This window comes from Triturus cristatus, chromosome 12, assembly GCF_964204655.1.
Source record: "Triturus cristatus chromosome 12, aTriCri1.1, whole genome shotgun sequence".
NCBI classification, from domain to species: Eukaryota; Metazoa; Chordata; class Amphibia; order Caudata; family Salamandridae; genus Triturus; species Triturus cristatus.
The window spans coordinates 539,602,108-539,629,658 of record NC_140595.1 but is presented as its reverse complement, the minus strand read 5'-3'; the positions used below and the strand labels follow the sequence as shown (position 1 = coordinate 539,629,658).

At 44.2% G+C, this 27,551-nt stretch overlaps 1 protein-coding gene across 3 annotated transcripts in view; it reads left to right on the top strand.

Moving 5' to 3' along the window:
* The window catches only part of NFATC3 (nuclear factor of activated T cells 3), an 870,211-nt gene that overhangs the window by 492,332 nt on the left and 350,328 nt on the right, over positions 1 to 27,551 (top strand). For all 3 annotated transcript variants that reach the window (XM_085638479.1, XM_085638478.1, XM_085638480.1), the window contains exon 5: positions 1,798 to 1,970. In XM_085638479.1, the coding sequence (XP_085494605.1) occupies positions 1,798 to 1,970 (173 nt within the window). The remainder of the gene's footprint in view (positions 1 to 1,797; positions 1,971 to 27,551) is intronic.

Here is a 27,551-nt window from a genome sequence, read left to right as displayed (position 1 = left end):
TGCGACTTACAGAATAGCTAACCTCTGATTATTTGCAAAGCTGCACTCAAAGTTTCTCAAGTTTGATTAAGATGACATTGATGCAGTTGGTAAGGCCGCTTAGGAAGGTGGCCCCAGCACATTCACCCACTAATCTTTCTACCATCATGTTTGGGAACAGCTAATACATTGCTTTAAACCTGTCTGGAGTCTCTTGCTCATTTCTGGCTCTGAAGTTTAAATGATTGACTTTACAGTAAGAGGAAATAGACAACTTAGCTGTACACTGCCTTTCTCAGAACAGACCTACTTCAGCGCCTCTCCCTGAACCAGGCCGAACAATAAGTACCTAGTAAACTAGGACAGAGTGCTATATAAATAATATTGTACAATACTGCTTACAAGCCGTTTCCTCTTCTGCTGCTTCTACTGCTGCAGTAAACTTTTGTGTGTGCAGGTGAAGTTAAAATGTTTGGAGCTTCAGCCTATGGAAGCCGCTAAGGTGTAAACTTTCTGCCAAGGGTAGGAGAGGACCTCCACATCTAAGTAGCTCCGACACTAAGTACCATCAATTCTTTTTTTTTTTTTTTTTTTTTTTTTTTTTTTTTTAAGAGAGGGACAGCATCTGGGGAGAACAGGTACTCTAGATAGTAAATACCTGCATTTCTATATTTCCCTTCAAAGCACTGGTTTTTGCATTATGAAGGAATGAGTGCAGCAGAGTCTGCCATGCACCGTGTGCTACCTTGCTATAGTTCAGGGCACATCTCACTATTGTGCGACTTTCATGCTAGCCTCTCCTTATTTGTCTTTGTCTTCTGTTCTTTCATGAGTTTTTTTTTTTTCATCCTTTATTGTTGGACAGGTCAGTCATTTGCTGCTAAGCGAAGTGAAACAATAAGGTTCATTTTTGTGTTGAAGTATGTTCTGAAACGTAATGAATAGATTATGGGTGGAAGGGATGCCTGGAAGGAGAACACTGGCAGCATCTTCTGCAATACCAACTAAATGCACTTGGACGTACTGCTGCTTTGACTGCCAGTTCTGAAGTGGAGCCTTAAATTGTGCCCCCACTCCTAGCAGGAGCTTGAGTGGTGGGAAGGGAGAAGGAAAAAATTGAACCATAGTCATATAGGGAAGAAAGTAGGGAATGGGCAGTAGTATAACTTGCAGCAGCGAGTCAGACAGGGAAGCAGCTGAATGATTGTGCATATGATGGCCATATCAGTCTATGACTGGTACTTGCAGCAAGTGTTGGCACTGTACCCACATCGCTGGAGCCCCGAGGGTAACAATGATTGTGCTTGTGGCAGGGCAACCATGAGGAGCTGCTGAGGGAGGTGGTGGGACCACTTGGTTGTTCTTGTGGGATGACATGTAATGTGGCAAAAAGCAGTCATTCAAGATGAATGAATCCTTGCCTGTGAACTAATCAACAGAATGTTCGACACAGCCAGTAGAGCAATAGCTGAACAGGGATAACCCGTTGGTCCACTGTATGTATGCTGTCCATGGGCTTATCCAACATTTGATTATGACCGAGAAATGTCTGAAGAAGGCTTACTAAAAGTTATTTCTATGTATATAATGCATTATATTATGTAATAAGTAAAGAGCTCTATGGAGATAGCTGAACTTGTCTCCTAGGCCAAACCTAAAAATATGAACTGAAGTGACATTGAAGATGTTTGTAGCTATGCATGTGAACTGTGTCAGACTTGAAGTTCTTATTAAAATACACTTTTTTTCAAGTATTGACTATATAATGCAATTTTAACAAGTTTGAGTTCAGTAACTAAGAGATTGCTTGTTTTTCAGCATTGATTGTGCAGGCATTTTGAAACTCCGAAATTCTGACATAGAACTTCGTAAAGGAGAGACGGATATTGGGAGAAAGAACACCCGGGTGCGTCTTGTATTTCGAGTACACATCCCACAACCTAGCGGCAAAGTCCTGTCTTTGCAGGTGGCTTCCATACCTGTTGAATGTTGTAAGTTGTTTTGTGCATTATTATTACTGTTTTTGTAAACATGCTTCATTAAATTATAGTGCCTATAGCTTTCGTCTGAAATAAAGCCAGTATGCACTCTTATACTCCTCTGCATTGGAATTAATATGGTTATGGCGTAGTATAATTCTACTCCATCAAACTTTTGTAAAGCATTAGAATTTACTTATATTCTGATTTGATCTTTAGTAGTAATCACTCACTATGCAACTCACTTTGTAGAAGAAGGCAGTTCATCTACATAAACCTTTGAAACTCTTCAATCCATTGTAAGTAGCATCCTATTTGTGATTGTCAGCCTCCTTACATGAAAAGATAAACCTGAATTTACATAATTTCTCTCTTGGTCACAGGCAGGCTGGTTAAGCTTATTCATCTCCCTCCTCTTCAATTCACTTAATTTTCCTGGAACTTAGTATATTTTCCACTCTGACCGTTTTGCTTACTAAACTTCATTTGGGATATTTTAAATTTGTTTTCTCTCATATCCTTGCCCCCAGCCACGAGTTACATTCATTGGTTGACCCAGTGTGCCCGATTCTTAGTGATGTGCAATCATTTCATCTAGCTGTTGTTGGAAACCAGATGTGATTATCCCCTATTAAAAAAAAAAGAAGTAATTAGTGCATTTGTCAGTGCTGAGTAATTTCAATGCTATTTCGCTATTGCCAGCTACTGTAAATGTTCTTGAGAAGGAAATACATTCACAGTTTTGGTGGTGCATCATAATCTCAAACCCTTCGGTTGGGTTTTCACCCTATCCTTAGTAGTGAGTCTGCCCTGTTCGTAGGTTTAGATGACCCCTCCGAAGCTTTCAACACTGTTGGTCATACCGTCTCCAGAGGCATCTATGATATGGTTCCCCTTTGGGAAACATCTTTCAGTGCAGATTCAGTTTTAGTGTCACTTTTGCCTCGAGGAGGAGTCTCTGCTTCTTTTTTGTTAGGGACTCCCTATTCCACTTTGTGTGATTTCAAACACTTGAAATTTTTGTTCAGTTTATTGATCCTCACCTCTTTCTTCCTCTTGCTGTTGCTCAGGCAGCGGTGCTGTTGGTCTGGGTGGCCTCTCAGGAATTGGCACCGTCACCAATGCTCTTCTTGCTGGATCATAGACCACCAATACATCATCTGGGTTTCTTGCCTTCTCAGTGTGTGAGGCATGAATCCAGTTTGCGATCAAAGCACACTTAACAGTGGTATTTGCCATCAGAATTACTTGGAAGGGGCCTTTCCATCTAGCTTCTAAACAAGTCTTCCGAACGGGCTTCTTGATCACAAGCCAGTCACCAGGACTGAGTTTGTGGCACTGTTCTTGGTTTGGATCTTGTGTGGCAACTGAAACCTGATGAGAAAGGGAATGGACCACTTCAGCCAATCCTTTGCAGGAATCCAAGATCATATCAGTGATGTTCAATAGAGCATTTGCAGGAGCTACCGGTGATCTCATTGCCCTTCCCGTCAGAATCAGGGGATAGTCCTGTCTTTCTATCTGGAGTACATTGTATGATCATTAACACCAAAAACAAAGCATTTGTCCATTTCAAACAAGTTGAAGCATAAACTTTTGCCAGTCAGAATTTGATAGCCCCATTCACCTGTTCAACTATTCCAGAAGCTTGAAATGTTGTCGTTGCTCGGTTTGCATTGAGCAGGTCATTTTCAGCACTTCATTACTGAAATGAGTTTGTCTATCTGACTCAAGAGAAATTGGCATTCTGTAACTAGGGAGCAGTTCAATTAATAGCAGCTTAGCCACTGTCAGACTATCGTTTCTCCGAGTTGGGTAGGCTTCCACCGACCTCGAAATAAAATGCACCTAATGGCCAGGACATACCTCAGCCCGTCATAATCCAGCATTTCGATTGAGTCCGTCTGCCTCCTGTTGAATGATCCACCTGATCTCCCTATGTGTGTCAGTGTAACGTGTGTTCTCTTTCCTGCATTTATTTGTTGATATATAATGCACCAATGACAAATCTCTTCAGCAAACATTCAGAATTTTGGATTACACCAACTCTGCATGAAGAGTCTCACCATGCAATCTCCGCCTAAATGTGTGTACCCATGATAGTATTGTGTCATTGGATACAGCAAGTTATCTCACATTTGCTGACCGCCAAATGTAATTTGCATTTATCTCACAATCTGTTTTATCTATTCATTTTTCTCTGCTTCTGAAACATTTTCCTGGACTCATTTACCTCGCCCCAGTTGTCTGACACTCATCAACCTTGTGAATGAGCTCTCTTCTTTGGATTCACATGTGAAATGTCCATTGAATGTGTATTCTAACAATACACAGTACCTTGCTACAGAATCAGCATATCTATTGCTCATGGCAATATATCATTTTCCACCTTGGTGTGCTACACATTTGACCATTGCTACTTCCCTGAGCAATTGTAAGGCTTCTAGCCAATATTTAATATGATTTTCGTTACGGATTGGATAGCTTCTCTTTTCGCTCTTGAGTAGTCCTTTTAATCTTAAATCAATCCAAACCTCTCTTTGGCACTCTGCCCTTCAGGAAAGTAATCACTGCCTCATACTTCTCCATCACTGCAGTAGATGGTGCAATTAATCTAGTCTTCCTCGCAGGTTCTTCTTTGGGCAAATGTACTGCAACCTTATCAAATCTATACACAACACTTTGGAAATTTTAACAAACTGCTTAACTTGTGCATACCATTGCAATGCTGTCTCTCAATTTTGGAAAACTACTTATAAAGGCAGCCAGATGACCTCTACTCCAAAGAACATATACATACATTCCTCCTGCAATTTCTTTAAGTGGAAATTCTGTTGTCTCTCCCTCATTTTCCTCATATTGTTTCCTCGCTGTAGCTTCTTTTCTCTTTTTCTTCTCATATTTCCTAGCCCATTTAATTTCTAGTTTCTTAACTACACTACATATTGGAATGCATATGACTAGTTCTGAAATGCGCAAACACATTCCTGAAACTCTAAATTTTTCCTATGCTAGGTCATGTAACTTAACTCTATAGATTATTTTCAGGTAAAGTTTTTCTCAAGATCTATCTCGTATTTCTGAGCTACTTCTGCCAATTCATCATACACTATAGGTGCTCTATGTGTAATGTCTTTATACTGGTAAATGAATTCCTTTCTTTGGCACTTCTTAATATGTTCGGATTCTAAGCATCCCCTTATTACTCCTCCCAATTCTATCTTTAATTTGGCTACATTTAATGGTTTCTCCCTTTCTGGGTCTTGTCTTTCCACTACCTTGGTGCTGTCTACTCTTCTGTTCCTAGCTGTTTCTGCTAGCCATGTTTGTATATTTCCTTCTTTAGAAGCATTGAGATCACCAGGTGTAACCAAAGTCATGAAGACTAAGGTCCCTGTATCTATAAGTGCATGTACTGTCTGTGGGGGTCTCCATTCGACAAATTGAGAATTTTGAAGTCCGAACAGATCCTATGGCAGACACACCTCCCTCAACTTGAGGTGCTTCTGACCTTAAATCCACATTTGGAGGAGCAATTGTCATTTCACTGGGTATTATTGGGATATTTTACAGGGATTGTATTGACAATACTTCGGACTAGCATCAAACCTTGGATAAAAAACGGAATCTGACATTGTCTTGGTACTTCTCCAGACCCCCTGTGGTTGATAAAACTTAGAGCTAATATCAAGAGCCCTAATTTCTGACACTCTTCTAAAAGAAACCTTGCATAACAAGATTGCCAAATTCCAGTTCATTCTCTCAAACCCAAAAATCTATTTGCAGGCCATCTCTAAAACAATTTAAAAATCAGATCAACATCCCAAACGGAATTATACTTGGCTTTAGGGGGTCTTTTCAACTTGATCCCTTTCATCCCTCTGCACACCACAGGAATTCTTCCTTTAGACATACTCTGCACCAAAGCATGATCGGCTGAAATCGCTGATCTCTAACAGTTTACCATTCTGTTCTATGAGATAAACCCTTCTAAAAAAATTCCGCCAAAACATTTGCTAACTTCATCTCATCAACCTCCACAGAATCCAAACCCCTTGCTACGCACCACCATAGCCAAACTGACCATGCACTCCTATATCTCTTCTAAGTCCCAGGCGCCCATGACTCATTTAGTAACTCCTAAGCTGTTTGCGAAAAGCTTTGAAAATCTGTTGGATCCCCTGATACTTTCCAAACTAGTAGAATGAGCGAACCTGCTTCCACTAAAGGATGCTCTATCCCTTCCCCTCTTTCCAACATTCCTTTGTAATCTTTGATTAAAAGAAGCCTGTCCATTGCCAGCTCCAGCACAGAAGGGAACCACGCATGAGAACTCCAAAAGGGAGTCACCAACTCAATCCAACAGACTTTCCTCCGCACCTGTTACAACACACTCTTAATCACAGCAAATGGAGGCAAGGCATACACCCCATCTCTTTCCAATTCTTAGTCAAGTCAAGTCAGAGAATTTATATAGCGCACTACCTACCCAGAGGGTCTCAAGGCGCTTAGAAAGGGGAGGAGGATTACTTGTCAAATATCCACGTTTTAAGTTGCTTTCTGAATGCTAGGTGGTTCTGGGTGAGGCGAAGGTAAGCGGGGAGTGAGTTCCATGTTTTAGCAGCCAGGTATGAGAAGGATCTGCCTCCCATGGTGGTCTTGTTGATGCGAGGTACAGTGGCGAGGGCTTGGCTGGAAGAACGTAGTTGGCGGGAGGAGGTGTAGAAGGACAGTCGTGAGTTGAGGCATTCTGGTCCGATGTCGTAGAGTGATTTGTGTGCGTGGGTTAGTAGTCGAAAAGTGATTCTCTTATTGACGGGTAGCCAGTGGAGGTCTTTCAGGTGACCAGAGATGTGTTCGTTGCGCGGGATGTCTAATATGATCCTGGCTGAGGCGTTTTGGATTCGTTGGAGTTTCTTCTGGAGTTTAGCGGTGGTACCTGCGTAGAGGGTGTTTCCGTAGTCCAGTCGGCTCGTGACTAGACTAGTAAATACATCCACCACCAGAGTCCCCGGGTCTGACCTCCAACTGTTGTAATCTTTCAATTGGTACCACAACCTTGAGGCACACAGATCCACATTCAAAGGACCCACTCAAAAATGAATCCCCTGAAAAACTACTTTTTCCAGCTTCCAATCACTATAATCTATTAAGTTTCTTGAATTCCAATCCACCATCACGTTCTGCACATCTAGCAGATACAGAGCCTGCAAAGCAATCTTGTGTTCCAGGCAAAACTCCCAAATGTCCTTGCCACCTCTGTCAACTTTGTTGTTCAGCTTCCTCCCAACTTGTTTATGTATGTCACTGCTGCTATATTGTCCATCTTGAGAAGCACTATACAACTCAGGAATAGTGATTTGAAACTTTGCAATGCAAAACTCCTGCTTTCATCTCTAAATAATTCATATGTTCCACTTTGCTCCATACTTCATCTGTCTCCTAAGTTGTACAAAAAGATCGCAATCCAGACTTGCATCTTTCTCCGACATACCAAATATTACTCGCCCATTCCACGCCTCCAAGTTTTCCAACCACCAACCCAGTTCCTTTTTCACTTCGTCTTACAACATCAGACAATCTCCCTACCACAAATAATCTGCCAGACAAGCCGTCTTTAACCATTGTAATGCCCTGTAGTGTAAATACCCTGGAAACACTGCCTGTATAGAAGAGGATAACATTCCAGTTATCCTTGCCAAATCTCAACTTCACCATTTGTATTTTCAGCACAAACCTTGCTTCTTGTCTAATTTTCCTTGTCTTTCTCTGGTATAACATTTGACCTTTCACCTTGTCGGCCACAGAACCTAAACATTCCAGAGACTGAGCTGACTTTAACACTGACTTCTCCAAATTTATAAGAAAACCCAAGGTTTCTAACAGGGTTCTCACTGTTTCTAACTGTGTCCTTAACAGAGAAAGATCCTGATTCATTATCATTAGATTGTCTAGCTAAGCGATCATACAAATTCCTCTCTCACTTAAAATCCTGATACCTTTCTCATCACCTTCGTGAAACACCAAGGGGCTGAATATAACCCGACCGGTAGGTAAACTGACTAGTACAAATGACCCTTCCACCTGAACTGAAGATACTTCTGAATCTCCTCCGACATAGGAATTGTAAAGTATACATCCTTTAGATCCATCTTTACCAACTAGTCGGAATCCTGTAAAACATCTCTGAACAGATGGATACCCTCCATCTTGAAATGCATGTATATCACATAATAATTTAGATCTTTCAAATTGATTACAGGTCTCCATCCCTTGTTCTTTTTCTTCACAGCAATAACATACTCAAAAAAACTGCTTCCTCTTAGTTTACCTCTATTATCGCCCCTTTCCGTAACATACTCTCTATCTCCTCGCTCACTATGTTGTTCTCTTGTACTGTGTCGAAACAAAGTCCTCTTGGTTCCTTTCTCTGTTCTGGCACTGAATAAAATTCCATTGTGTAACCCGCAATTTTTTCCAAAATCCAAGGATCGCTTGTAATGTCTTTCTGTGCCTCCACATGGTGTCTCAGGGACCTACCTATCTTTACTTGGATAAAACCAGTAAAAAGCCTCATACTTGTACCCACCTGAACTTAATGCAGATTGCTGTCCTCGATCGATAGCGGCTCTTGATCTGGATCCCCTTCCTCTTTGAGGGTATAATTCATATTGAATCTGGGAACCTGTAGAATCCCCTAATCCTACCTTGAGTCTTAATATAGCTACGGCCAGGAGATTGCCCTCTCCTCCCAGCCTTGCTTCAAAAACTACTCGTGCCACCAAATACTCTACGCCCATTAAACTGTGCTTTATCCAAAGGAATGAAGGTGTGCACATATTTTCCCAATGCCTTAACTTAACCTTCTCCGAAGAGCATGTCTTTGGGGTCTTCACTCGATTCTTTGCTTGCAAAATCCCCCATTTTGCGGTTAATGCGATGTAGACCTGCTTTAGACCTCTCTGCAATTATTCCTGCGTTCGCATTGCCCAAAAAACAGTGTCCTCTGACACTATCCTCTCAGCAGAGTAGCAAGAGGTCCCTGTGTGTCTAGTAGCTTGTCCTCGCAGTGCTTGAGTGACTTCTCAAGACCCTTTCTCAGGTCCCTTCCTAATTTAAACATGCAAGTGATTAACTCCGGATCGAGGTTTGGGATCATCGAATCCCTTTTCCTGATAACAGGGCTGGAACATTGTGCTCTCATTACAATATGCTACCCTTTGTCTAATGGCCCACAAATCCAGTGGCTGGTATATTCTGCTATATGACTCATGGGCCGCTAATCAGACCCCCGGGATGACGCATCTCTTTTGGATCAAAAGGTTTCTGACCAAGAGGATCTACCATGGTCTTCTCAGCTCTGTTTATGCTAATCTCACTACCTCCAAAATCATCAAAATCATCCTTATAATGTATATCGATTATATATTCATCAAAATAATCATTACCCAATCTTTCTGCATGGATATCCTGCCCATCTGAGGTGGTACCACGAATGCCTTCCTTTGTGAGCCGCTTTGGACTCCTTTTCCATCTGCACCGTGTTCCAGGTGCTTTCTTTTTCCAGAGCATTTGCCTCCTGGTCCACTGAAATCTTTCTTCCCCTTCCGAAATTGAAATATATTCATCCTCCTCATCATCCTTTTTCTACTGGCCGGGATATCCTGCCCATCTGAGGTGTTACCATTAACACCTTCTCTTGGTGAGACGCTTTGGACTCCTTTCGATCTGCACCATGTTCCATGTGCTTTCTTTTCTCAGAGCATTTGCCTCCTGGTCCACTGAAATCTTTCTTCCCCTTCCGAAATTGAAAAATATTCATCCTCCTCATCATCTTTTTTCTACTGGCCGTAGCAGTCCTCACAGAATACTTTACTAGATTCCTAATTTCATAAGTAAACATTTTTTAATGATACTCTTTTGATTTTCATTACTGCTCTCCTTTTCAGTCATGATTATAACGGAGACTCCTTTAGGCACTCATTAAAAAAGCCCAAATGTACTCACTCCTACACTCAAAACTACAACAGAGCACAAAAATACCTCAAACTCCTCTTAAAGTATGCGCAATCTGAAAGGTATTTGCCATTCCTAAAACTGCATAAACCGTAACCTAGCAACGCCTTCATGAGACTACAGCATGCCCAAATCCCTCAAAAAAGAAAAAACAGGAACATCTTCGTGAAAGCCCAATTCAAAATGGCCCTTCCGATCGGGTAACCCATTTATTTATTTTTAAATCTTTTTTATTCGTTTTGGACTAAAATGCAGCATAAATCAAACATTCCTGAAAGAATTCCTTCATTTAATAACTTTATTTCTGCCTCTGTACGAGGCTTGCGAGTGTGAATTGCATCCGTGAAGTACGCATTAATGCACCCAACGCTTGAAATGGCCGATGCATCGCAGCCAAAGCCACACACCATTCTCATTCAAAGAAAAATATGAGTACATCTGCTCAGAAGCAGCAGAGAGGAGAAGATGGTGGATGGCACGATAAAAGGGGACATTAAATTTCAATTTCTATTGTTTGATGTTCAAAGTTCTATTCTGAAGTTTTTCTTGAAATGTTTGCTGCTCAGAAGTGATAATTAAGGTTGTAATGCATAATTTTAGCCTCCTGTCTTGCCATAAAATCTGAAAGAACTATTCGCTATAAAGTTGGATAAACTAATTGCAACTCCTAAAAATTCCTGTAACCTGGAATGGTTTAATGAATTCATAAAAAGTGCTCTCCCATATGAAGCCCCAGTCCAATCCTTCTTCTTTGAAAAACTCGAATAGGGAAAGGTTTTCTCTGGGTTGGTTTGACTGACTGCTCTCAGTTGAGGAAATATCTTAATAAGATGCACATCAATCAAAAAAAGTAGTAACAATGGTATAAAGCATAATTATGTTGAAAAAGAAATATCGCCTCCTAGCGATGGATAAGAAGCTTGTGTCTTAGGATCAGCATTTGGATCTAATGAACCAAGCAATCATGCAGGGAAAAACAAAACCTTTTGTGGATTGGTCAATACTGAGTTAATTGTATTACTGTGCTACATTGAAGCTCAGATCAGCGAAAAGCAATTTGTAGGATACATCACCTATCTATATCACGATTTTTCCCATGTCACGGAATCCTTGACAGATATTGCTTTGTCAGCACTGCCCCCATTAACAACTGTTCAAGAAGATAGGGGTTGTTGCCAATCTAGTTTGTAAAATGAAACCTTCTCGTGCAGACTCCCCGGGCTGTCTCCTGGCTGTAAGTTTTAAGGCTGATCCTCTGTGAAGGTCGATCTTAGCTATTTATTTTAAAGTGTATATCATCTGCTGGGTTAATTACCAACTTATTGCAAGGTGCCATCATAAAGCTAATTCATTAGAAAGGCAGTCGATATGAACATGCTAACTGCAGGCTTATATTAGATATGTCCTTAAATATCTATGCTAAACTTCTTCTGGTACATCTTGAAAACTGAGCATTCAAGTACGGTGCCCCCCGCCCCAGGGAGCAGGGAGGCTTCTAAGACAATTATTCCACGGTGGATCATTGTTTGACACTCTGGTTGCCAGCTAGGTCGTCAATACAGTTAGTTGGCAAATTATGCTGATGTTTTGTCGACTTCCGGGCTGCTTTTGATCTGGTTATTAGAAAAACAACAGGAGCATAACCCGTAAACCTCGTTGAGGTAGGGTGATAATGTAAGAAACAACAACAACTCTCAACTGGTATCATTCAACATAGACAAATATTTTGCATGTAAAAAACATTACAGAAGAGATAAGGAAGACTCAAAGAAAGAATAATTTGAGAAAAGACATACTGTATTAAATTAGAAAAATTACTTACATAAAGACATGTATAAATTTAAATAATCCCAAAAAAAATTGAAGCAGTAATAACAGCACTGTACGTAAAGTTAATATACCATAAAGACAACCCAGACTTGTACTTGGTGCTTAAAGTGTATGTGACACGAAGACGGCGACGCAAGTGACAAGGTGAGATCAGCAAGGGACGGCGCAACGTGAAGTGAAAGTGAATAATGGAACAATAATTACAGGGTTCTGAATTCAATTTTCGACATTACAAAATAATTTCTACATCAATTTAAAGAACCATAAAGCCATCAGTTAAGCTGAAAGGTCGACGGCGTTTCGATCCGGAATAAATTGGGATCATCGTCAGGACAGGGTTAAATTATTCATCACAGTGCTATGTAAGAAAAGGAAAACCGTATGAATGAATAATAGTAGAGAAGTATAAATTGTAAAAGGAAAGAGCTAAGGTCTAAATATTCGGAGAGCTGGTCTTGCCATGTAATCAAGACGTGCAGATGTAACGGAGGGAAAAGCAAGGTAGGTGATAAAGTGGGGGGGGGGAAGAAAGGGGGAAGGGAAGAGTGGGAGATAGAAAAGGTGACAAGCAATTTATTTACCTAAATGGATGAAAGGTTCTAGGTTAGGAAACGGTGGAAAAACAGGTCCAATGTAATTCTGTGAGGAAAGCGACAATTGGGTTTTAAAGTAATACAGGCGATGTCAAGATAAAGGGAAAAAGAAGACCCGAAGCTAGCCAGAACCAAATACCTGGGACTTGGTGAAAGGGGCGAGGGGCTGGATCCAGTCAGGGCAATACATTTCAGTTAATCTGGGTGGACGAGATTAACCTCGTGGCCATGAAGGCGTAGTGACTTGTCAGAATATCAACAATTCTGAAGAGGGGGAAGGAAATCAGTATCAAAGTTAAAGCCAAAGTACTGCGTGATGCGAAATCTAATTGCAAAAAGGAAACCGGGATAACTTACAGTGAAATTGTGTTCGTATCCCTTTATCTTGACATCGCCTGTATTACTTTAAAACCTAATTGTCTCTTTCCTCACAGAAATACATTGGACCTGTTTTTCCACCGTTTCCTAACCTAGAACCTTTCATCCATTTAGGTAAATAAATTGCTTGTCACCTTTTCTATCTTCCACTCTTCCCTTCCCCCTTTCTTCCCCCCCCCCCCCTCCACCTTATCACCTACCTTGCTTTTCCCTCCGTTACATCTGCACGTCTTGATTACATGGCAAGACCAGCTCTCCGAATATTTAGACCTTAGCTCTTTCCTTTTACAATTTATACTTCTCTACTATTATTCATTCATACGCAGCTGCTACGGTCTGCCTCTATCCTACCACTCTCGGGAGCAAGTACCTCTCGTTATAACGACTAATGGCGACGAATTACAACAGTCAAATGGGTCCTGGATATAATAAAATATGCCCATACATTGTAGTTTGTGACAGTTCCACGTCCACCACAAGATCACTTCCTTCTCATATCCTCCTGCTCAAGAAGGAAGCCCCCACCATGGTACGGAAGGGTGCCATAGAAAAAGTTCCACACTCTCAAAAGAGGATGGTACTCTATTCTCATTTCTTTCTAGTGAAGAAAATGTCAGGGGAAAACTCAACAAGTAGCTGAGGAAAAAAGTCCTTACATATGGTCTCTCTTCAGGAGGTAGTGCAGCTTCCCAACCACGTCAATTTCATGGCCAGCCCTGATTTACAAGATCCGTATTTTCACCTCCCTATCCGCCCAAAACATTGAACGTATTTCCGTTTTGCTCAGACAAGCGCTCACTATCAGTTCAAAGTCTTGTACTTTGCTCTCCGCTCAGTCCCCCTAGTCTTACCAAATGCCTTGCCCCTGTAGCAGCCATTTTCGACTCAAAGGTCTCCAACTCTTTCCGTATCTAGACGTCTGGCTCCTAGAAGCCATGTCTACTTGCCTGCATCTGTTTTATGCTATGTGGCTCCTAGTCAAGTGCCAAAAATCGATTCTGTTGCCCTCTCAAAAGATAAACTTTTAAGGAGCAACTCTGGATACCTTGTTAGAAAAGGCATTCTTATCCGCAGAGAGACAAAGGACCATGATATCGCTCACTCACAACCTTTCCAAAAGAGTTTTTCTGTTTGTCTCCTCAAATCATTCCTCTACATGTGTCTTCAGCCAAACTCATGGTGCCTCACACACGTTTCAGAATGAGACCCTTCCAAGAGCAGCTGGAGAAACAATGTCTTCAACTCATCGGATCATTCGACGATCTGATTCTAATCTACCCAGACATGAAAAGGCCCTCTCTTAGTGGCAGTCCTCCAATAATCTCTATTCCTTTCTCCACTTCCAGATTTCATTCTCACTACAGATGCCTCGCTGGAAGGTTGTGGAGCCCACCTTTAGGACCTCCAAATAAGCGGCAAATGGAGAGAATCACTTTCCAAGATGTACATCAACTTCCTCGAGGTGAGAGCCATTTTTCTGGTGCTTAAATCATTCCTCCTGAGGGTAACAGCGTCTTCCATCCTCATACAAACCTGCAACACCACCTGCATGCACTACCGCAGGGAGGTACATGGTCTCACATATTATCCCTGGAAGCTCAGAGAATCTGGAAACAGGATTTTCTACACTGCATCTCCCTGAAGGTGGAACATCTTCCCGGAGTGATAAATAACCCTGCTGATGCCCTGAGCAGAACCAGTCAAACCTGCCACAAGTGGGAGTTCAGTCAGCCGGTTCTCAACTCCATTTCCCAATGTTAAGGCAAGCCAAACTTGGATCTCTTTGCCTCTGAAGTGAACCGAAAATGCTATTTCTTCGCCATTTGTGAACCTCAGAGGGTCATGTGCTAATGCGTTTTCGGATTTTTGCTTATGCTTTCCCTCATACCCCTCTCATCTCCAAGCTTCTCATGAAGATGAAAAGAAATCCTAATTGCTCCATGCTGGCCTCACCAGCATTGCTTCACGGAGATCCTTGTGCTCTTGGAATCCAAGCCCTATTGCCTTCTAGTAACAACAGCCCTACTCTCCATGAACAGATTCTCCATCCTCATCCTGCTTCTCTCCAATTGCATGCATGGCTTCTGAATTCAACAAATTCAAATGTTTAAACATTCCTCAGGATTGCAGGGATATATTATCTAGGGCCAGAGCTGAATCCACCAACAAAACATATTGACTAAAGTTGAAGCGCTTCTGTTCTTGGTGTCTACAAAGTAGTATCCATCCAAAATCGCCCTCACCAGAGCAAATTCTGCCTTACCTTCTCTCATTATCTAAATCGGGACTGGTATATTCCTCTGTTGAGATGCATCTTGCTGCTCTCTCTCGCTACAGGCGTTCCTCTTCTTCATTGTCTCTTGGTTCTACTCACATTGTTAAACAGTTAATGGAAAAGATTATTCAGAACTTTTTCTCCCATTCGACCTCCTCCACCGGAAAGCCCTCTCAATGTCGTCCTTTAGCAACTTATGAGACCACCGTTTGAGCCTATTCAGAAGGTGGAGCTAAAATTTCTTACTTGGAAGGTCGCATTACTGTTGGTTCACCTTTGCCAGGAGAGTTTGTGAAATCCAAGCTTTCACTATAAAGGAACCTTATCTATGTTTTACTGAAGAATATGTTCTCCTCAGGACAAATCCACGGTTCATCCCTAAGGTTTAATCACAATTAAATCTTGACAAACCTGTGGTTCTTTGCACTTTCTTCCCAAATCTGTCCTCACCAGCTGAGAAATCTCTTCACACCCTAGACATCAAACTCTGTCTTAAGTTTTATCTACAACGAACAAAGCAGATTAGAAAGACTGATCAGCTGCTGGTCTCCTATACTCCTCAAAGATCAGGTACCTCAGTTACAAAGGTAACCGTCGCACTATGGATTGCAGCTACCATTCAAATCTGTCATGGTAAAGTGGGTAAACCGCTTACAGTCGAGACTAAGGCACATTACACAAGAGCAGTATATGATTACAGGGCAGAGCGATACTGTGTGATTACTGTGTTCAAGATCCCTCAGAGAAAGTGTGTTATTACATTGTTTTTCAAGGGCATCTTGCATGCTGCAACCTGTATCGCCAAAAGCCTGAACAAATCACATCAACTCCATCGTGCTAGAACTCCACAGGCTCTCCTTGAAGAACTATCTTCAAAAATAGCTGCATCAGTTAACATGCCATCACGGCCATCACAACCATCACCCTGCTTATCTTACAGACAAGTTCTCCATTTCTAGGAAAAGAAAAAGCAATAACATGTCCACCACATCATTCTGTAGGTGCGTGTATGCGTTCAACATGTAAGCGCCTACAAAATGACACAGGTGTTTTCTTTCTTTTTATTTACTGATCTGGAATGAATCAGTAAATAAAAAAAAGCACTGCAAAAAGTTTTTTTAAACATAGCACATCTAGACATTTGAAAAAATGAGGGCACTGTTCCACACATATCTAAAACAACAAGGTGGAACTGACATAAACCCAGGACATATACCAAGGATTTTTATATGAATCTAAGCTTTGATATCCAAGTTCGTTAGAGAGCTCCCCCTTCTCTGTATCCAAAGACTCTGCAGGTACACATTGACTCCAGGTTTCTGCTATACGAGTAGAATCTCAGACTGTTTTTCAAGTCCCTTCAGAGATAGTGTGTAATTAACATTGCTTAAGTCCCCACAGTGTTTGTGTGATTACAGTGCTAAGTCCCCACTAAGATGGTGTTTGATTACAGCATACAAAGACACTGTGTGTGATGTAAAGTTCTGTTCAAGTTTATACAGTGATCATTTTCATTGAAAGAGCATCTCAAGTGCCCACGTAGATAGTGTGTGATTACAGTAGAGTTCAAGTCCCTGCAGAGATAGTGTCATTACACTGCTAATCTGATAGAGACTACTAGCCGCAGATTCCTTAACGTAGAATTATCCCCAGGCGTGAGACTGGATCCGGAAATATTTTGCCACAGCATTTCTGCGCGCCGGGGGCGGTACCACGCGACCCCGCCCTGACGTCCGCGGACGTGACGTCAGCGAGGTCATAAGTTCCACCCCGGCACGCTGACGTTAGTTTCCTTCTTTCCCGCGTGCAACGCGGATCCGGAGTGTGCTCCTTGGCTTGTTTTCAGGCCTCTTTAGCACCTTGAGTTGGGAACAGTGTACCATGCGTTCGGGCTTCAAGACGTGCACTTCTTGTGCACGTCAGATGTCTGTGACGGACCCTCACACTATTTGTATGTGGTGCTTTGGCGAGCATCATGACTAGGGACTGCGAGGCTTGTCAGCATCTCAAGCCGAAGTCCCTGCGGGAGCACCGGATGAAGTTGCTGTCGGCCCGCTTGTCCAGGTCAGTGTCGTCGCAGCTTCCGTCTCCTACCTCGGACGAATCCAGGGGCCTCTGTTTCCGGCTGCGGTATCGTCCTTCGCCGAGGCCTCATGGGAGTCGTTCGCCCGCCGGTAAGTCTTACAACTTGCCGCCGAGGCCCTGTCCTCCTTTGGCAGAGGGCGCCGGTCCCTCCCGGGACGTGCGCCCTCGTCCGTCGCCACTCTATCCGCCGTTTCCCGGTGTTGGGGCGACTAGGGCCCAGATGCAAGCCTACACTACAGCTCTGCAGGCTTCCTTGTGTCCTCCTCCTCTTCCTGTGATGTCCATAGATTCCTCACCGCGCGCGGGGCCTTCTGTGGACTCACGGGCTAGTTCAGCTTCAGGGTTAGGAGGTGTGGTGCCGTCGAGGTGCGGCCCTTCAGGGTTCCCCTCGTCGGCCCATAGCGTCCCGGCCTCCCCGCTAAGCCCCACGGGGTTCTCTGCGGTGTCGCAGGAGGTCGCCGGGACTCCGGGCTCGTCCCCAGGTCCCCCTCGGTCTTCTGGGCAGGCGGCAGTCTTCTCGGAGACCGAGCCGACACCTTTTCGGCATCAACGGCTTTCCTCCCCGGCGCGGGCGGAGCCGTGGGTGGAGGCCGGGACCCGGGGCGCTTCCCCGGGGCCCTCTCGGTCCTCGGCGCAGGAGGCTGCCTCATCGGGGGGCCGAGCCGGCGCCTTTTCGGCGCCGTTCATTGGCTGCTTTGGCTCCGACCCCACCCTCCTCTCCGATGCGGCACGTGATGGTGGAGGTCGGCCCGGCGCCGCTGGTGGACACTTTGGTGCCAACCAAGGATCCATCGGTGCCTGTGGTGGACTCCCCGGTGCAGTCTCGACGCCGTATCGTCGACTCTTCTCCGGATGTCCCTTCCTCTCCGGAGGGTTGTCGTCTCCTCGTCTCCTCCTCACCGGAGAATGGGCGCCGCGGCGTGGCTTTTTCTCTGGTGGATTCCAGGGCGGGTTCTACGTCGTCTCCACGTCCTCAGCCCCCAGACCCGCTCTTCCGTTCCCTGCAGTTGTCTGCCCCGAAGGCTCCTCCGCCCTCTCCAGAGACCCCTCAGGCCCCCCACTCCGTGAGTTTCCCATCCTACAGGGGCTGGTCTTTTCTCCATCCAGCGGGGCACGGGGACGGGCGTCCGAGCTTGCAGCCTTCGCCCACGGAGGAATTGCTTTCCCCCGCCACAACGCCCTATGGAGGCGAGTGTGGCCTTTGTCCGAGCCATTTCCATGGCCACTGGTATTCTGCAGATGGGCAATGCGGTTGCCCCACTCCCTACGGACCACTTTTTGGAGGTTCTCCACCAGGGCTCTGGTGGAGGGGAGCCGCTTCTCCCTTTTGAGACGTCGCTCCATAACACTCTTCTGGGGGCGCCCTGCCATGGGGGATCCTGTGCCTCAACCGCTCCTTCATCGCCACCGTCCTGCTCCGCATGATCCAGTTTCTTTTTTCTCCACTCCTCGGCCCGGGGCCCTGTCCTGCGGGCTGCCTTTCCCTCCTTGCCATCAGTACTGCTTCCGCCGTCACGGGAGGCTCTGTGGCTGGACTCCTGGGGGCGTAACCTTTTCGCCTCCACTAGCGCTGCTCTGCGTGCACTCAACACTTTGTGTGTTGGCCAGGGCTACTTCCGATCTGTGGGATTCCGCGGAGTCCCTTCTGTCTCGCGCCTCCCAAGAGGGTGCCCGCGCTGATCTGCGGCACCATGTGCGGGATGGTCGGGAGTTGGCTACCTTCATTCTCCGTTCGGCCTTGGACGTCTCTGATTTCCTCGGCCGTGCTATGGCGAGTTCTGTGGCCCTCCGCCGCCATGCTTGGCTGCGGGATGGTGTCTTTCCAGAGAATGTTCGGGAGCGTCTTGTGGATTTACCTTTTGATGGAACTCTGTTGTTTCACACCCATGCGTACTCAGCTATTCAGAGAATTCTTGCGGGGCTCTGTCCCCCTCCGTAAGCTCGGCCCCCCAACGCTTTATGGGAGGCGTTATCCCTCCTTTCGCTTTGGGGCCTTAGACTTCGGTTGGCCAGTTGTGTGCTGTGTGCTGCTTTGAATGCCTTCAGGGTATTTCAGTTGGCCCCTCTATTCTTTTGGCTTCTGGTTCAGCCTTTCGGCTTGTGGTGTATGATTTTTGCTGATAAGTGCAGTTGTGTTGGTCCTCAGGTTGGACCCTTTGTGTCTTTTTTGGCTGATTAGTAAGCTGTCTGTGGTGTTCCCACAGGTCTTTTGTGTTCTTGACCTCTGCTGCGGGTTTCCCTAAGAGGTGTTTCCCTTTTTTTGTTCAGGGACGATTCCTTCCCTAGGTGGGGTATTTGTTGGCTATTGTATAGCCCTGTCTTAAGCTAGGCGGGTGTGGATACCTTCACAGGTTCCTCACTTTTTCCTGGCGTGACAGTTTACCGCTTGGTGCGGTCTCTCTCTGTTATGTTTCTATCCTTCTTCTATGAAGTTCTTTCCCTCTTCGACTCTGGATCATCGGACCGACCATTGTCATGCTGATTATAGCGTTGTGTCTTGGTGTTTCCACCTAGTTCTCTGCCGTTTTGGCTGGGGCCTGTCTGTATTCGCCTTGCACTTGCCTTGTTATGAGCCGCTGCTTCATAGTATTTGCCAGCTGTTTGCTGCGCGCTCCTGGTAGTTTTGGTCCCCGTCCGTGGGTCTCGCCGTATCGGCGTGTGCTCCTGTCCCTTGTTTGTTGGAGCTTGGCGCGTCTGTGTCTTCTTACTCGCGTCTGCGCTTCTCAACTGTGGAACCGTTCCGGCCTTGTTCCCTCCTTCGGGATAGACACCCATTCAGCTGTTCCCTTCCCTGTGCGTGTGTTCTCCGGGGGCAGGCTCTGCCTCCGTTCCTTCTCTTTTCCCTGGCTTTGAGAGTGGTTATTTTCTTCCTCTGGTACTCAAGGGGTGCCTTCTGCCCCTCCGGGTTGTCTGGTGGATGCCCTTTGCTCCTCGGGTAGGCTTGTGGTATTCTGGCCTTCCCTTCTCCTTGTTCTGGCTTACTTCTGCTTGGTGGGGGCTGGGCCGTCCTTCCTGTCCCCATGACACCTCCCCTGTTCGGGCCCTGTGTTCTTCCAAGCTGGTGAAGTTCTCTCGCAGACCCTCCTCCCCTCTGGGTATGGCTAGGGTATCTATTCTACGTTGAGGAATCTGCGGCTAGTAGACTCTATCAGATGTACAAGTTACTTACCTTCGGTAACGATGTATCTGGTAGAGACTTCAAGTAAAGCAAAAACCAAAGGAAATGATGGACGGAGTGTTGAACATTGCAAGCACTCACCCCCAGTCAACTGATCTGGGTTTAATCCATCACCATTCTTTAGCCCACTCTGCCACCCCAGTTCAGACACAGCCATATGCAAATCAGTTTGACCCTGTGCCTCATGGGAACAGTCCAGCCCGAACTGCCAAGCCATGTCTTCCCTAGACCGGAAACAAGCTTCCTAGGACCGGTTTCTGGCATTTCAGCCGTCTTCAGCCAGGCTTGCTTGAATCCAGTGGCAAAGTGAGCAAGGGACTCACGTCTGAGCATACCCTGCCAACTTATGGCGAACAAAGCAAAAACCAAAGGAAATGATGGATGGAGTGTTGAACATTGCAAGCACTCACCCCCAGTCAACTGATCTGGGTTTAATCCATCACCATTCTTTAGCCCACTCTGCCACCCCAGTTCAGACACAGCCATATGCAAATCAGTCTGACCCTGTGCCTCATGGGAACAGTCCAGCCCGAACTGCCAAGCCATGTCTTCCCTGGACCGGAAACAAGCTTCCTAGGACCGGTTTCTGGCATTTCAGCCGTCTTCAGCCAGGCTTGCTTGAATCCAGTGGCAAAGTGAGCAAGGGACTCACGTCTGAGCATACCCTGCCAACTTATGGCGAACAAAGCAAAAACCAAAGGAAATGATGGACGGAGTGTTGAACATTGCAAGCACTCACCCCCAGTGAACTGATCTGGGTTTAATCCATCACCATTCTTTAGCCCACTCTGCCACCCCACTTCAGACACAGCCATATGCAAATCAGAGACTTCAAGTACTCACAGAGTTAGTGTACGATTAGTGTTGTTCAACTCCCCACAGAGTTGCTGTGTGATTACAGTTGTATATAAATCCCCACTGAGATGGTGTGTGTTTACAGTGTACAATAATACTTTATAATTACAGTGTTGTTCAGGTTCCCACAGAAATAGTATGAAATGGTAGTGGCTTTCTAGTACCCAAAGGGATTCTTTGTGATTATAGTGCTTTTTTACGTCCCCAAAGAGAAAGTGTGTCATTAGCGTAGCCCAAGTCCTCACAAAGATGGTGTGTGATTGCAATGTTAAGTTCCCACTGAGTGTGTGATTACAGCATACGTAGCAGTTGCAGCATCATTGCGAATATCGTGTGAATAAAATAAAAAAATCTACTTTGGAAACATAACGTCTGTCACAAACACCCCCATTTCTCAAACATGGGGACAGAGTATCTCCACCATAACCCCTTATGTTAACTCAGACATAAATTTCCAGCCCGGGAACCATTCCCGTTCGCTAAAATGGCGGCCACAAGTTTCTGTTCTGGTTGCGTTCAGCAAATCAGGGCATTCCCGCTGGCGCGCGCATTTGATATTTACCGTGAAATCGTCGCGACATCTTCGCAAAACCACAGCAAAATATCCTTGGCCAGAGCTATCACTATATTGTTCGGCTTTAATTTCACAAAATCTACTAAACTGAGTTGCACCAAATAACAAAAAGCTAAATGTGCAAAACCACATCTACCTTTGGGCCAAATTTGATGCAATTCCGTACAGCGGTTCGGGCTGTAGGTTCAACAATGTATTCCTATGGGAATTAATATTACAAATGCACCCTTATTTTGCACCCCTATTTCTCCGTCCGCACTGCATGGATCACCCCCAGACTTTCAGTGACACACATAACCTACTCTGACACTTTGTTGTGCAAAATGTCATGAAGATTGGTCAAACAACATCAAAGTTGCAGGCAAGTCAAAAAATGCTTTTCCTATGGAAACCAGGTCCCAACTAGAACTGGCCACAGCCAGTAGGAGATATAGATCATAGGCCTTTCTCTTTACGATTTGTGCTACCATCGAGCTGCAAAGCAATGCCAGCCGTTCCCTTTCTCCAGGCATACCCTAGATATTTCAGCATTGTCTGTACATCCTAAAGTAGGCAAAAAATGCCAGTGTTTAAACTATGCAACTGTGAGTGGTAAATGAAAAGCCCACAACTCTGGTGCCATCCTGCTTTATCAATGGGCAGAAAGGAAACTCCCAGTTCATGTTGTATGAAGTTTGAATAAACAGCAAGCTCCCAGTCCAGAATTCATTGTCCTTTTTTTCACTTATACCTGCACAGTAATGGCACTTAGCCCTCCTAACAGAAAATGAAACCGAGAAAATACAAACAAAAGTTGCCTTTTTGACCTTGACGTCAGTAAGCTCAACTTGAACTTTTTTCACTTCAGACACTCACAATAATCATTTAAACATGGATTGGAAAGGCCCATAGGTCTTGCTTGAAATGTGCCCTTATCTTTCAGAGCCATGTCATCAATACCATGTACATGGACTGCAGAATTAAGGGTCTATCAGGGTGTTAGAGAAAGAAAGCTGTATGTCATTGTAATCTGCAAGAACAGAGTCTCCAGCTTTGTATTCGGTAGGCCTGTAACTGCCAAGGCCAAACAAATTTCAAACTCATGGTGGGTCCGGGCGTGTATCACATGTTATGGGGCCTGTGGGTTGACCAGGTTTGGAACTGACACCCCAGACTGTCCTGGTTTTGGAAAAATGGGAGGAGGTTGAATAGACACATTTACCGTTTCTCAAAGGCGATAAAGTCAGAGAAATATGAAAACAGAAAGCCATACCATAATTAACCTGAAGGTTTGGTGAAGTGTGGGGAGTTTCTTTTCATGCAGCTACTTCTCTGCATCTGCCTGATAACTATGTAACATTTCCTTACAAGCCATACCAAGCTGACTGCTGTTGGTGTCAAGCCAGGCGATCTCAGGCTTCTTGGGTGACAGCAGAGCCTCGGTTGCCAGGCAAGCCATACACCACTGCTGAAACGAGCTAGTTAAACTCCATTATACTATCAAAGAACTGCTGAAGCCCAGTGCCTCCAATCTAAAGTTCATCATTTGTTATTCAGCATGCAATATAGAAGAAAACCTAAATCCCCCACACCAAACTTTCCACCTTCAATTCTGCAGCCGAAATGGCAATATATGTTTGGATCCCTCTGACTCAAATGCCCTTCCACTGTCCCTCACTTGACCTCAATTTGATTACCACCTGGGGCACCGCTTCCATTAACTGGTGGTATGAACTAGCACATGATGGCATGGGCACCCTGCACATGAAAATGTGTTTCTTCACCTGGAATGTGGCCTTTATCACTTCGGGATAGTGAAAATCCCTCTGTCATGGACTTTATGTGTAAAGTACAAATATCACAGGTTCATAGTGTTGCACCAGTCCACAATGACTAGAATGGGAATAATCAGTTCAAAGACTCCTCATCGGTGTATTGTCAACTGCCTCTCAAACTACTGCTGAGCATCATCGCCGCATGGGTTGTTCTGGCACCTCCATGTTCGTGGTGGCCAAAGGGTTTTTCTGCGAGTCCTGCCGAGCATGAACAATTGCAGCAGGACTTAAGAATTCTGCGAGGCATGAAGGATGCCATACTTGAACTTCTTCTTCATTGTGTGAACTAACGACATGAGCTTATGGAAGGGGCTGTATACACCTGAGAAATAGCCCTTTTGAAGATGGTGGTCTGTTCACGGGAGGATGTCAGAGCAACCCAATCCAAGATGTGGCAGAGCTTTTTCATGTGGCATCCTTTCCTGTTTAGGGCATATATAAATGAGGTTGTATGAGCTGATGATATCTCGCAGAACACTTTTGTTCTCTGATGTTCCACCATAATCCTTTCCCCTTGCTTCTTTTTTTTCTTGTATTTACCTATAACAGACCATTTTCATTCTAAGTTCTATCCTTGGTGTATAGTCCTTTCTCTCCTTCCTTTATCCAGGAGTTTGGAGCCCCTATGAATTCCTCAGTGCCATATAAATCTTCAATTCAGATTTAGAAATTGCCTTTTGGTTCTATATGTTTAGCCAACCATATGGCTTACAGCTGTGTTGTGCACAGTGGCAGCTGGGTTATGTCTATGCTGTGGTTTTGGTGTTTCTTAGATAGCCTCAAAACAATCTTCTGGTGAAATATAATATTTTGCGTGCAACTGAAGTATAACAGAGGCATTGCAAGCTGTAAAGTTTCCGATACATGTATCCAGTTGCAGTTATTTGGTTAGGTTCAAGACATAAATGAAGAAACAAATCAGTACTGGATAAGTGAATATCTTGGTAGTAGTTCGCCTACCTTTTGACCATGGTACATTGAAAAAAACGAAACATGGCATGCCGAACCATCTTCTCAGGCAGGAGTTCGTATGATCCCTATCTTCAGGAAGTGCAGCTACCGTAGCTCCTTGCCTTCATCTACGGTATTGTTAGTGAACTTCCAGTATGGCTTGATTGGAAAAGTATGAACAAACAGTATGAAAAGATGCATGTACTGAGTTTAAGCACTTCGATCCAGGAACATTCCAGAACCTAAATGTGCTAGAGAGGCAGAAGTCTGCTGCCACCATTTGGATATAAAAGCATGTAAGTCGATATAAACCTTCAACTGGTAGCTGGTGTGTGGTACAGATAACACAAATGGTTAGTGGGGCTTCTGACAGCTTGAAATGATTGTAGAAACAGTTGAGAATACATTGTATGATGGGGAAGAGAAAAGGAAGAGCAGAAAGGGGAACAGAGAAAATGGAGCACAGGGTTCAAAGGAGGTAAAATAAGAAGCCGGAGGAATATCGCAGTGTGAGTGAAAAGTAACAGGAGGGGAGAACAAACTGAAGTGTAGGGTTGATGAAGGGTGGTAACAGAAGGGAGGAGAAAAAAGGAGAGATAGAAGGGAAAAGAGAAGAGGAGATATTAGAAACGACAGGGGAAAGTGAATTTTGGAGAGAGATGAATGTAGAAAAGGAAGGCAGTACAGTGGAGGTAAGAAGTGTCATTAAGTGAATTATTAATTGAGGATTGGTAGAAGGACACTACAAGTAATAGTCACAAACCTGTTGGGTCCAGTCACAGGCTCCAATAATATAGACCTGAACTCAACTCCAGTTAGCTGTGGCATGCAGCAGACAGGCAAATCTTAAGGAAAATGTGTGAAGCATTTAGAAGTACCAAAAGAGTTAAAAAGTCAGACACATCACTGTAAAACGCCACTGCAATGAATAAAAACTAGACAACAATTAGCAACATGAGACCGAATCTGATGAAAAGCCAATAAGAGGAACTAGTGATACTAATCTGTAAAGATTTAAGTGGAAAAAAGTGGCAATAAAGAGTGGAGCACCAGTGAAAGTCAATGGTAGCAGTAGACTGGGACCAAGGTACAATTTCAGGCTGACCATGATGAAACACTGGTCAGGTACACCAAGCGGATTGGTCCTGGTGAAAGTTTGGAAGTCAAAACGTCTGAATGGTCTAGAGGAAAAGTTTTCAAAAGATTGCATACACTGTTCTGGTGCCAAAACAAACACAGGAATACATCAAGTCCTCGCAGAGCACGCTCCATAACCAATGTGGTTAAATGTTCCCTACTCACTTTTTCAGTAGTTACTGTTTGCCTTACTGTGAAAAGCCTAAAATGCCATGTGCCGAGGCATTTTCAAGATGGTGAAAGCCTTCAAACAAACTAAACTTACTCTCTGAGGATTGAGAGTTGTACATGGGAGTGTCATATGAAAATCCCTAGTGTCCTTGAATATATTATACTAAAATCTACTTTGAAGAAGGCCCTTTCCCATCAACAAACCAAGAGACAGAAGCCTGCTAGTAAAAAAGCAGCATCCCTCACTCTAGACAGAGGATGCACAAGAATTGTCCTAGCATCTTATTTGCTCCCTTTCAATTGTGTCAAAGTTCTACATTTGGCTCAGAGACATGTCTGGCAGGATTTGACATTGTTACCAACAGGATGGCTGCCCCCTACACGTTTGCTGAGATAAAAGAAGTCCTTCTGGTTGACCTGATAAGAGAACCCTTTTGGTCACTCTTGTACACCAGCAACCACTTTTCATATTGGCCCACAGTAAGTACAACACTCTTCCAACCATGCACTACCCAGGTGTAGCATGCCACCCATTTGATAATGCATTTCAGGCCTCGCAGTTGGGTGCAACATGCTATACAAAATGCAAGTACAACGCAAAACAATACGAGGGCCACCTATTGAAAAAAAGAGTTGTGGTGGATTGCAACATTGCAAACCCTAAGCAAACCAGCTCAACTAATCCACTTTGTTCCAGCCATAGTACAGAAGATACCACTCAATATGCATTAAATAAAACACAGCCTAAGCAGGGCATAATATGTGCACTTTTGATATGATCTTTCCTATCAGTTAGCATGTTGGGGTACCTTGCTTTCAGTCTTATCAACTAGAGAAATAATGGTTCCTACTGCCAGAAAGTGACTGTTTAATGCAGGATGACCCAATACACTAGGGTAGCTCAGTCCTCATTAAATCTCCTATAACAAGATTCTAAAATATAAGGCTGTGCCTAGTACCAACCAGCACCAAGACTGTGCCAAATTTAACCTATGGCTGCCCACAACTGCCACCTACTTTGAAGCCAACATATTCCTTACAGCAGAGACTACCTGCCATACACAGCATTTCACTCGACATAGCTCTGTCTTCCTCTCCTATTTTCACAGTATGAATTCAGTGTGTTCTGGATCAGGAATCCTGTGTGGTTTTTCTCTCCGGTTCTCTGAAATAATATAATGGGGCTTGTAGAGCTGCTCAAAGATTCCACCTTACTGAAAACCATAAACTACATCCATTTCTCTCATACTTCATTCATCACACTGCTATGTGCTGCATTCCATAACACAATAACCACACCTCGGTGGTCTTCATGCATGAAATGGAAGCACTTTGCACAAAGGATAAACAACCCTGCACAGCGTATCCTGCTGCCCATATGGGCAGGCACTTTGTTGCCTGACATGGGATGGTAATCATATACAAATGTTACAATACAATACCATAAGAGTGGGTAAAGCTCCAAAGAGCCAAGACATGGTGAATTGAAAATTATCAGAAGAGTTAGCAAACTGAAGTTCTGGGAAAAAACGACTGACCATATTCTGTGGTGCAGAATGTCATGCAAGCTCTATTCTCTTCATATCCTCTGTTCCATTGTGGCTTTCCCCACCAACAAAGAGTGCCTCTTACTGTACCATTGTTTCATATCAGATCTGTGAGGCATTCCTATACGCCTGGCCTGCTGGTCCACAGAATAACTGAACAACTGAAAATGCAGTCACACTTTATAATCC